The sequence below is a fragment of the Morus notabilis genome, unplaced genomic scaffold, assembly GCF_000414095.1.
Source record: "Morus notabilis unplaced genomic scaffold, ASM41409v2 Scaffold387, whole genome shotgun sequence".
Classification (NCBI taxonomy): Eukaryota; Viridiplantae; Streptophyta; class Magnoliopsida; order Rosales; family Moraceae; genus Morus; species Morus notabilis.
Genome location: NW_010359578.1, coordinates 243,179 through 255,699, shown reverse-complemented (window position 1 = coordinate 255,699; position 12,521 = coordinate 243,179). Strand labels below are relative to the sequence as shown.

General features: G+C 32.4%; 1 protein-coding gene across 2 annotated transcripts; it reads left to right on the top strand.

Annotated features, from left to right (window-relative positions):
• Positions 1 to 494: 494 nt before the first annotated feature.
• On the top strand, positions 495 to 8,437 carry LOC21391312 (filament-like plant protein). Of its 2 annotated transcripts, none has more exons than XM_024163411.1 (5): positions 495 to 783; positions 1,524 to 1,716; positions 5,474 to 5,654; positions 6,005 to 7,359; positions 7,870 to 8,437. In XM_024163411.1, exons 2-5 carry the CDS (start codon positions 1,606 to 1,608, stop codon positions 8,152 to 8,154), a joined length of 1,932 nt encoding a protein of 643 aa, XP_024019179.1. In that variant the 5' UTR covers positions 495 to 783; positions 1,524 to 1,605; the 3' UTR covers positions 8,155 to 8,437. The 2 variants fall into 2 exon arrangements, with proteins under 2 accessions (XP_024019179.1, XP_010093113.1); XM_010094811.2 differs by lacking the exon at positions 495 to 783 and adding an exon at positions 1,063 to 1,159.
• The last annotated feature ends 4,084 nt before the right edge of the window (positions 8,438 to 12,521 follow it).

The following is a 12,521-nucleotide window of genomic DNA, read 5'->3' as shown; positions in this document are numbered from 1 at the left end:
ATCCTGAATTCAACGGCCACGAAATCAACCCAAACACTCACATCCTCACTAAGGAAATTCGAAGAAGACCAAACCCTAACCTAATAGAGAGAAAAAAAAAAACAATAATTATTTTTTTTTAAACTATAGTATTTATTGGAAACATATAAAAAAAAAATGACCACGATGATAACATAGTTTTGGGAAGGAGAAGATGCAATGAGTTTTTTTTTTTTTTTTTTTGCAATGAGTATTTTAGGGATTTCTTATATATATTTTTTAAGAATACATTCATTTCTATACTCAAAATTTATGCTAATAACTTTCATTCGCCTCTAGAAAACGTGTCATTCCTCTCTCAAATATGAGTTATTAATTGAGAAAACTCACTCCGGTTATTAGCTGTGAGAGAGAGAGAGAGAGATAATTTCCTGAATTTCGTCCACTGCTGAGCGAAGTATAAACGAATGTCAACAAACAAACAAACATTTATTAATTATTGGAGTAAGGAACGAATAATTTAACACCACATCCAGAGGCGGGAATAACGCCAATCACATCACCATTTGATTTTTTGAACAATCCAACAAATTTCCAAAAGTCATCAAATGATACGAAAATGAAGATAACAATACCAACAACAGCAATAATAGAAAGATAAAAAGTGATTCTCTCGTTTTCTTGCTTAATTATTGGGGACCCAAATGAAAAAGAAAAGAAAAAATTGGTTATCATTTTTTTCTTCTGACAGTCTTGATTGGTTTTTCAACTCTCTACTGATCTTGCGGCGTAGTTTCTGCTGAGGTACTTTCTTCATCTCTTCTTTAATGGGTCTCCGTTTTTCCTACTGTTTTTGGTTTTGATCCACATTTTTTGATGCGGGTCTCCGATTTTTCTCTCATTTTCAATATTGGTCTACATTTTTTTGATGTGGGTCTCCGATTTTTCTCTTGTTTTGGATATTGATGTTCATCTTTTTGATGTGGGTCTCTCTTACTTTTTTGATATTTTATAATATAAGAGTTGTATGTCTATTTCACCCTCTTGAAGTTGTGGTCCTCTCTCTCTCTCTCTATCTCTCTCTTATCGGATTGAGTAAGAGAGAGTAAGAGTATGGCGTGAAGTTTGGGAAATTTGGTAGGTGCGTGTCATACGAGTTTGTTCGAGTATCGCGTTTCAGGTAGTTGTCAAGAAAGATAAACGTCAAAAACCATATCATAATCAGACATTTCGTATTCAATTTTATGTTTACGCTTTTTACAATTTTCAAAACCCACATGTTTGTTTTGGGTTGTTAAGGTTGAAACTTTTAGTTTAATGTTTTTGGCGTTAGATCAAATGGGGAAGGTTGAATTCTACGCAAAGTTTGAAAATTTATCTTCTTTTGGTCATGTTGTTTTCAATCTTCTGAAATTTTGCATAGAAAGAGAAACCCATTTGCAAGATACAACTGGTAGTAATGGTTTTTGCTTCTTCATTCAAGTTTGAAGAGCAAAAGTAAGTTTTGGGATTTGATTAACTTGGGTTTGTGGTGATGAATTCAGAGATGGTTTTGTGATGGTATAAACGAAGTCCCTTTGAAGGGCTTAACACCCTGGTTCTGCTTTAGTCAATAATATACACAAGATGGACCGGCGGAGTTGGCTGTGGCGGAGGAAGTCTTCGGAGAAGAGTCCCGGTGAGACCGAGAGCACGGGATCCATATCTTCGCATTCGGAAAGATTCTCGGATGATCAGGTATGTGGCATTCACATTGTTTGATATATGAACTCATAGCTTTTGCCATTTGTTTTATTGGATTGTTTGGTGGTATGTAATTTTGAAAATTGTTCACGATTCTAAGTTATATATTTGGACAATATCGCACTCTCAAATTTTATGCAGCGTATAACTATGTTCAATTGGTGTTTAGTGGGTGCCTGAGTTGTTTTCAATGTATTGAGTACTGGATTCAATTGAAGGGAATAGTTTTTTTGTTTTGTTTGGGAAATGAAATTATTTCTGTACTATTTATCTTCATATGCCCATGCCCATCATGGTGGAAAGATTAGAGTCATTAGACTATATTCATGGTTGCTTTTTTAAGGTTCTGGATTTTTGAAAGGCATTCTATGGAAATGTAGAAAAGCCCGTGCTTCTTCGGTACAATTACGGTATCGCTTTAATCTTATTCTCTCCTTGTATATGGCATGTGATGTTTTCCAAAGACTAAAAAAAGAATATTCATGCTTAGAACTGCCAGTGGATTGAGTTATTGAGCATCCTTATGTGAGGTGACCGGTCTAGGCAAGAGCAACAATTTCTAATATCTTAGGACCTGGAATGCAACCTGGATGTCCATCTTTAGGTGATGGTTAATGTGTTTGAAGGATAGGTAAATGATTGTTAAGGTACTACCTCTGCGGAGATAGAAAACCTAATAATAGGTTGGAGAACTCAGTTATACACCTGGTTGCTATTGCTTTGTTTTTGTCAATTTAAAGTCAAATGTGCTCTCTTCTCATTCAATTACTTGGTTGATGCATTATCAATTTATGTTACTGTCAACCACTGATTATGAGATGTTGTAATGAAACTCAATTTAGGCGCGTAGTTGTGTTATGGAGCGGAAGAGAGACCCAGATGTGAGAAAACTAGACATTTCAGATCTATATAGTGTTGAGTGTGGAATCTAAAGTCCTGTTACATGTAGGCCTGCGTCGATTGGTTATAGGATTGGTGAAGAATTTCTTCCTAGCTCATCAATTTTTCTCCTTTTCTCCATGTCAATTTATATGGAAATCTTCTACCCACTGAGATGAAAGTTTTTGCTTGGTTAGACCTTATGGAAAGTAAGTTGAGTACCTATGAGGTGGTCCGACAGAAACGGCCCTTTGCTGTGTATGCACTTACCGTAGTGTTTTCCCTGGAAAAATAATTGTTCATAAATTTGGTTGTTGTCCTGTGCTTTACACCTTTGGCATAAGCTAAGGAGGATGGCCCTAATTGTGTGTCGCCCTTGTTAATTCTGATTTCTTTGGGGTTTTGAGGCAAGCAAAAGAGTATTAGTCATTGGAAGTTATAAGTTTTCGTTTCGTCTTTGGGTTTTAATGGCTAGAAAGAAATGCTCGAGCTTTTGAGGGATCTCTTTTGAAGAGGACCATTTTTTTAGTGTAATAGAGTACTACGGGCTTATTTGTGAATTTCCACGGACAATCTCTCTGTTTCGTATGCAATATTTCCTGGACCACTAATGTACTGTTACAAATATCTCTTGGCAGTATTTATCATATACTTGGGCGACACAATCGGTCTTGCTAATCGATTTTTTATAGAGTTGTATTTGTCATTTCATGATCATCCTTGTAGTTGCATGTCAATCCCTTAATGTCTGTCTCTTTTCTTAAGTGCCAGCATTTTCTTCATTGTTAAGGAGCCACTTTCATAATATAAAGTATCTTCTATTGCTAATTTCTGATGCATGTGCCCCATGCTTAGCATTTTCTACCTCTAGTGCTTTTAACACACTTTATGCATCCGATTTCTGATTACATAATGCAGTCACTTTTGGCTGAGGTAAGCAGTATTCGGAGCACTAAACCCAGTAATAACAGAGACGTGTGTTTATAATTTCTGATCTAGGAGTTTGAAACAGTAACGGAGATCTATATTTTAGTTCTACTCATAGGTATTTGTACCCTTCAGTCAATCTTTAATTGATTAAAAAATTCTTAAGTCTATTTGTGCATTAGCACTTATCTATTGAAGGGTTTTTATGTACTACTTTCGCAGACCCATTGGGTGCATTTGGAATTTTTTTTAGTTGTTTTCGAAAACGTTTCCGCACGTCTTTTGAGGCACGAAAATGAAAACGGTCCACAAATCGTGTTTATTTAATAAAAGTTTTGAAAATGGAAACGAAAATAAAAAACAATGAGAATGATTTTTGTGAAGAAAGTAGAACGCGATTTCAGTTGTTTTCCCTTTTATGTTTTCATTTTCTAGTACTTATCAATAATGTTATATTAAATAATTAATTATTAATTACTAATTATATTATGTATTAATTAATAATTAATAAATAGATATACTTAATAACTAATAAATAGATAGTAATTACTTATGGGACGTTTGGTTCATGGATTCAAAACCATGATTCACTCTGATTTTTGAAATTCAAATTTTTTGTGAGAGAAAAACACTATAGAGAACCAAGAAACATGATTCAGAACCAGAGACGAACCTTCGAAACAAACATCCCATTAACTATTAATTAAATATTAATTTATTACTATTAAGTCTTTAATTTTATTAATAAAATAATAAAAAATATAGTAATTAATTATTTAGTTAAAGATTAATTGCCAAAAATTAATTAACAATAAAACAAGTAATGATAGGTTATTAAATAAATAATTAATAATTAATATATCAATCATATATTATGTTAATTATAATCTATTAATTAGAAAATAGTTGGTAAATAAAAAATAAATAGTAATTACTTAATTAATAATTAATATTAAATTATAATTATCAATATGCAATATACTAATCAATAATAATTACTAATTGATAATTAGTAATTAATCATTATAAAAAGAATAATTACCAAAAATTGATCATGTGATATATCAAATAATAGATTATTAAACAAACATTAGTAATTACTTAACTAATTATTTAATTATGTAACTAAAAGTTAATAATTTAAGTATTATTTTTCTTAATACATAGTCTAATAAATATGAGTACATTACTAACATAGTTATTACTTATAATTAATTACTAATTACTATTTTTAATTATTTAGCATAGTAATTTATTATATATATAGTTTAATTACTAACGACTCATTAATGATAATGTATCCATTATTATTATATTATTTACATATTAATTTTTATTTGCTAAATAATTATCAATTATTAATTACTTAATATATTAATTTAAGATTATTAATTACATGTACTCAAAACAAACATAAATATAACTAAACATGATTTCACTTTTTTATTATACTCAAACCAATCTCCTGAAAGACCACCAAACGTAATTTTAGAATTAGTTTCAGAATAATTTTTAAAACATTCTCATTTTCTTTTTTGTACCGAAAACAAAACCATTTTGAAAACATTACCAAACGGGCCCATTGTTTCAACAACTAGTCTAGGTATATGAGAACCTGTGTTTTACACGCTTGGTGTTCTGCGAAAAGAATGATACAAAGAATGAACATAAACGATGGAGCTGAAAAAAAGATCTTGTAGACACTATAATATATGGCTGGTCTTTTATTCCTTAACAATGATGACTTTTGTTTTTGTTTTTGTTTTCCCTATTTACTATTATTATTTTGAAGCTTGCCTTGCCCAGATGTTATGACGACATTCCCTTGTCTGTGTGTTTTATGAAATATATTACCTTTCATACAGTGCATGAGAAGATTTCAGCTTGCATTTGCTGCCTAACATATGTTGTGACTGTATGATGACGGCAATTCTCATTTCTGTAGGCATATGCAACTCAAAGCACTCAATCACCAGAAGTCATGTCCAAAGCCGCACCAAATGATGAATACAGTAATGAAAGTGTAAAGACCTTAACGGATAAGTTATCCGCCGCTCTTCGTAGCATTAGTGCCAAGGAGGACCTGGTAAAACAGCATGCTAAAGTTGCAGAAGAAGCTGTCTCGGGTATTAATTCTCTTACTTTTATTCCTTAATCAACTTTAAGTCGAAATTAGGTTAACTCTTGAACTTTAGTGCTGAATTAGAATATGAATTCATTGTGAAGCAACATTAGACCTAGGGACAAAACCAAATAAAATACTGAATGGTTACTGTAAAATGGAAGTTAAAAGGATCATAAATAACCTCTCTACATATCAACATCAAGGAAATTGAAGTGTACTTTTTGAATTTTCGTTTAAAAAATCAACTGTGACATATGGTTCATTGTGAATTTGGAGGATAACTTTCTTTTTATATGTACCTTTTCATGAGGGAGTAACAAAGTTCTTTTGCTTTCAATTTTGAATGTTAAGGCTGGGAGAATGCAGAAAATGAAGTGTTAATTTTAAAACAGAAACTTGAGGCGGCTAACCAGAAGAATTCCGTTCTTGAAGACCGGCTCGGTCATCTTGACGGTGCACTGAAGGAATGTGTCAGGCAGCTTCGTCAAGCGAGAGAAGAGCAGGAGCAGAAAATCCACGATGCTGTTGCAAAGAAAACTCATGAATGGGAATCTTTGAAGTCTCTGCTTCAGAGTCAACTTCTTGAGCTTCAGGTGGAGCTGCAAAACGTTAAAACAGAAGCTGCTGCCCCAATTGACTCTGATCTTCAAGCAAAGCTCGAGGCTGCGGAAAAGCAGAACTCGGCCCTTAAACTGGAGCTCCTTTCTAAAGCTGAAGAGCTCGAAATCAGGATTATTGAGAGGGACTTGAGCACTAAAGCTGCTGAAACAGCTAGCAAGCAGCATCTAGAGAGTATAAAAAAGGTGGCTAAGCTTGAAGCTGAGTGCCGCAGATTAAAAGCCATGGCTCGGAAAGTGTCCCAGGTTAACAATCAAAAGTCCGGCTCTTCATCCTCAGTTTATGTAGAATCTTTAACGGATAGCCAGTCTGATAGCGGGGAAAGGCTATTAACAATTGAATCGGGTACGCTTAAAATGGGTAGCTTGGAGTTAAATGAATGTGAGCCAAGCGACTCAGGTTCATGTGCGTCTTCTTTAGTTACAGAACATCAATTTAGAAATGAGAAGATTATTGGGAAAAATCGAATGGTCCCATCAATAGAAATCAATCTCATGGATGATTTTCTGGAAATGGAAAGGCTTGCTGCATTGCCAGTTAGAGATATTGAAAGCGGTTTCACCGTGGCTGGATCTGCATCGCATCAACCTATTGGTGGGGAAAGCCGTTTTAAAACCAAACTTGATGCCATGATTCAGAGGATAGCAGAACTAGAAGATAAGTTAGAGAAAATCGAGATGGAGAAAGTTGAACTTGAGGTGGCACTGAGTTTGTGCGAAAAACATCTCGAGACATCACAAAGTCAGCTTTTGGTAGCCGAAAAGAGATTGAAAGAGCTACAAAAACAGTTGGTCCTTGCGAATGAATCGAAGAGAGCTGCAGAAGAAGAAGAAAGGGCCACTCGAACAAAACAAGAGCTGGCAGAGTCTCAACTTAGAGTTGTGGAAAATGAGATCAATGCCTTGCTTTCAAAAATTGGCTCATTGGAAGAAGAGGTTCAGAAGGAGCGAGCTTTGTCCGCAGACAATGTTGCCAGATGCCAGAAAATGGAGAATGAGCTACTGATAGTGAAACGTGAAGCGGAGAACAAGCAGGAGGCTGAGCTCGAGCGTATACAAAGCGCTAATGTCAATTTGAAGATTAAGCAGGTTAGTTGCAACGCACTAGAATCTCATGGAGTTTTCTAATAGTAATTTCCTGGAATAGGAAGTAGAATAGCCTGAACACTAGTTAGCATTTACTGAATTTTCAAAATCATTATGTGAATGAGGCTTATTAACCAAAACTCCCTTTGTGCTAAATAATATGAATATCCTCACTATTTCCTGAAATATAGCCATTTAAAATTTTTAGAAGAATATCGGATTCAAATCCCCTTCAATTTTGGTGTCTCAAATGACGCACATTATTAGGGGTGTCTTAGGCATTCGTATAATAAGAGGGGAAAAAGTGGTATTTAGACAAAACACATGAAGTGTTTTTGGTATTTTCCCTTTTTCAAAAAATAAAAACAAGTTACACATATGGTTCACTTCATTCATAAATTGGTTATTAATTTTTTTTTAAGGTGTATAATTTTGGTATCCAAATTTTCATTCAAATTCAATAGTTGAATTATTATTTTTCTCTCAAAACTTCAGTTTTCTTGTTTATGGCAGGAAAAAGAGCTATCTTTGGCTGCTGATAAATTTGCAGAGTGCCAGAAAACAATAGCATCTCTTGGCCAACAGTTAAAATCTCTTGCCAGTTTGGAAGATGTCCTATTAGACCCTGAGAAGCAACAGGAGATTACTACTGGTGAGACCAAAAATAGAATTGAGCCACAGAATTTGCACTCTAGTGGTTTAAGTTTGCCTAAACGAGATTCTGAATTTTCACATCCTTTGAAACATAGAAACATCAGGAAGGCGCCAATGACTACTAGATCAAACGGCATGGGGTAGAGTGAGGTGAGGCGGGGCTTAGGTTCGGAAGAGCTCGGGTTGAGTTTGTATTGGCTTACCGAGAAATAAAAAGAAAGAAAAAAAAGATAAAGAAAGAGGAATCATCATTGAGACTAAAAAGAGGCAAAATGGTTTTGGAAAGTTTTTCCTTAGAAGTAAGAATTAAATTAAAATATGAAAATCAGTGAGAATCAATAAAAATATGTTGTAGAAAGCATTTAGGTGTAAAGGAATTTCATTGTAAAGTTCTACATTCTTGTAATTGTGGGATTAATGCATGTAAATTAACAGTTGTTTTTACATTCATATCATTGAGAGTAACAATACGTAAATTACCAAATAGTTTTCTTTTTAATTCACTTTTATGTTTTGTCCAATGGCTTTTATTAAATTCATACGTTCTGACTATTTTTCTTCTTTTCTTTATTTTAAGAATTAGTTTCATTTGGTTTGATATTTTGTACTTTCGGCTTAGTTTGCACTTTGTATATTTGTCAAATTGCAAAAATCAATCCAAACCTTCTACCAAAATTTAAAAAAAAATAAAAAACGAAACAAACCAAACTGAATCCATTTTTATTTATGAAAAGTTCATTTTATGCGTAAAATAAAATACAGTGAGAAGAAGTACATATTTGTCATGGTTTTGTACATATCAATTATTTATCGTTCTAAATAATTAAGTGTCATCATTATTTTTTATATTCTCTTTATTAATTTAAGGACAATTATTTATTTTTTAAGTGGAATGACATAAATATCAATTTTTACCACATTGAGTGATATTTCTAGCTTTGTCCCTTAAATAATTCAATACTATATGAGTTATTTTTATTGAGGGATCATTCTTTATTTTAGGGTCACCGACCATTACATTGGAGGGTAAAATTTTCATGATTTTGAAAAATGTAATTTACCTTTTTGATTGAATGAATTAGAATTAGAGCAAGGTGTAGATTACATTTGAGATGATTGGTCTGGAATTTTACCCTTTTAACTACACAATACCTTTCATTCATTCCTCATACACTACTCTTTTGATAATATTTGTGACCAAAATATTAAAATGGTACTATTTAGAAGAGGTATTTTTCTCTTTTTTCTTTAACATTAAGAACTCCGAGAGTAAATATTTTAATCTTTATATTATTGTTTAAAAGTTCAATTTATAAGTGTTCATATTAAAAATTTACGACACAAAATTATTCTTATGCATAGAATAAATTGTTGAAAAATAGTCTGATAATTAAAATAATAGTTCTTACTAATATGATAAAATATTAATTTCTATTGTAAAAGTTCCTTAAAAACAGCAGAAACCGTTTGTAACATTTTCCCTAATTTCCCTATGTCCAACTTGTGAGTTGGCAAACAAACATAGCATGACCATAGCGAAACGTGGGTACATGTGAATGTGTAACTTCTTTGTCAGGCATTCTTACAACAACAAAGATATTTGTAGCAAGTACAAGAAGTTATCCAAAAAGATCCGCAAAGATGTATATTTTTTTTAGAACGTGTATATATTTTTTTTAAAATATATATATATATATTATATATTTTATCATAAAAGAAAATATACATATTTTAAAAAGAAATATACACATTTTAAAAAAGAAATATACATGTTTTATAGAGAAATAAATAAGTGTCGCTCTACCGGATTGGAGACAATTCCTTGGATCTTTATCAAAATTTTGTATATTTTAGGTATTTTTTTAATCTGATGTGATTTTAATTAGATCTAACGATTAAAAAATTGAGACTATCAGTAGAGTGGCCTATCAGAGAAACTCCATAAATAAAAATGTATTTCTCACTAGCAAAAAGAATAAAAATATATTTCTTGAACATATAAATATATATGTTTAGTTTTAATATATAGGGAGATTCTTTAGTACGCCTAATATATTGATAGGCTAAGTTTTTTAACTGTTGGATCTGCATACATTTTAATTTTTATGTGATTTTATGCAGATCTAACAGACTGAAAATTTAACCTACTAGTGTGTTGACGTAACAGAAAAAGTCCTTAAGTTCATTTTTCTTGTAAAGTTGTAACTTAGAAAGTTCTTTGAATGAATTTAGTCATAATTATATGTAGGGACAACAACATATTTTACCCTTTTTCTAGCCCTAATTTAGTAAAGAGCCGCATCTACCTAAAATTAATAAATAGCTGATGAAATTTATTTTTAACCTAAAATGACACAATCTAACCTCCCAAACCCTAGCAGCCACTACCTCTTTGAATCTCTCTTTCTGCACTTCTCTCTCTCTCTCTCTCTCTGGGTTTGCATGATTTCTTTTCTCTTTGAATCTCTCTCTCTATGCGCTTCTCTTTCTCTCACTCTCTGGGTTTGCACGATTTTGTCTCCACCTCTTTATTTGTGTTCTCTTTCTATCTCATTATTCGGTAAGTATTTAAGACCTAAAAAAAAGAAAATAATGCTTTAGAGCCCGTTTAGTTGGAGGATTCGTTCTCTGACTCGAATCATGGTTCATGGTTCGCTACAGTATTTTTTCTCACAAAAAACACACGTAAATCGAAAATAATTCTAATCTCATGATTATAATCCATGAACCAAACGGGCTCTTAGTCAACCAATAATAGGCTAAAAGGTCAATCAATGATAGACTAAAATAAATTAGTGATATATTGATTCAATTAATGGTAGAACTAATCAATTAGTGATAGACTAATATCAATCATTGATATACTAAGATCTATTATCATCGATAAATTGCGAACCACAAAAAAATAAAAAGTTCAAAATAAATTTTCTTTTCTTTTCTTGTCTCCCATTGTGTTGAATCTCCCCCTCCTCTCTGCAACACCCCACCAATGCCACCCAGACTCCGACGTCTCCTCTCGTCGTTGAGCTGCAACGTTGTTGTGCTGAATTTCCAAGGCCAACACAGACTTCGCCGCCGAGGAGATCGTGACTAAGCATCATAGTTGCAACTCTCCTCCGAGCGTCGTCTAAATATTTATTTAAACAGGAGGAAAAAGATGTGGTCCCCAAAAATATTTATTTAAACAATCGGCCATTCTACTAAATATTCAAAAATTTCGGCAAAAAATTTTGAGTTGGATGAAGATTCGACCACCCAACCCAAGTTTCCTTATATGTTTCTTATAGTTAGATGGTCTACTTAGTTAACCCTGAGTTGGCTTCATCATATCAAACCAATTATCGAAATAACTACTAATTTAATGGATACATTTTATAAATTCACTCCAAAGGTAGGTCTTTTTTCTTTTCTCACTTTGCCTTATATATTTGAAAACTTGTAATTTATCCCTAGAATTTCAGACCGTTATCAAACTTTCCTGTACGCCATGGAAGAGAAACAAAATGTATGAGATACCAGTAACAAAAGATATTTGAAATTAAAAAAAAAAGAAAAAAAACTATGAAGGAACTTGCTTTCTGGAAAATAAGTCCGTGTGTGTGTTTTTCTTTTTTCTTTTTTCTTTAGATTAATTTCAAAAATTCCCTCTGAACTATGACTCTTTTAACACTTTACCTCTCGAATTTTAAAGAGTAACATCATTTCCTTCCAAACTTTATTCCGTTAACAAGTTTTATCCTTCTGTTGCAATGAGTGACGGAAATCGTCACGTGTCAGGTACATGATGTTGTGAATAGTGTCCTAGAAGCATGAGATGTAATAGGATATTTATTATTTAATTAATAAAATAGTTTATTCATCATTTTATGTGCATATATTTATGAATATTTTATGAATATCAAATGAAAATTTCGTGATTATTTATGTAACCTTAAACATTGTATATAAGTGTTATATACGAGAGGATAATGCTTAAGGATAATAATAAAAAAATGTTGTTCATAATGAATTTAATTAAAGTTTAAAATATTTAATTAAAACATTATTAATACATGCCATTCCCATTTAGAATGGAACGGTGCTATCTGTACTGTTAATATAGTGAGATATTGAATGAGTATATTTCACATAATGAGATTGTGTGGAACAGGGACACATACACAATATGAATTTCTAATAATTTCCGTTAAGCATAGAATTCTAATTGAGTCTACCGATGGTCATATATAGAATGATCTTAATCCTAAGTTCTTAACCAACTCCTATTTATGGATTTGTGTCTTTTGATATACTCGGTACGGATTCCGAGACCCTGAATCTTATTCCTTGTATTTTGGAGACATGATGAAATAGGTAGTTGGGAATGTTATTATACGAGATGGAATCCATTCCCTCTTGAGAAAAAAAGTAGATAAATAATTCTCTTGAGTGTTGATTCGGTACTTGGATTAGTAAGAGCGCTCTGGTTCATGAATGTGTTTTATGAATCACTATCCATTAGAGAATCAATG

Coding starts and splice junctions, on each gene's coding strand:
- LOC21391312 (XM_024163411.1), top strand. CDS start 1,606: ATGGACCGGCGGAGTTGGCTGTGGCGGAGGAAGTCTTCGGAGAAGAGT. Junction 1,717..5,473: donor AAAGATTCTCGGATGATCAG/GTATGTGGCATT, acceptor TCATTTCTGTAG/GCATATGCAACTCAAAGCAC. Junction 7,360..7,869: donor TCAATTTGAAGATTAAGCAG/GTTAGTTGCAAC, acceptor TGTTTATGGCAG/GAAAAAGAGCTATCTTTGGC.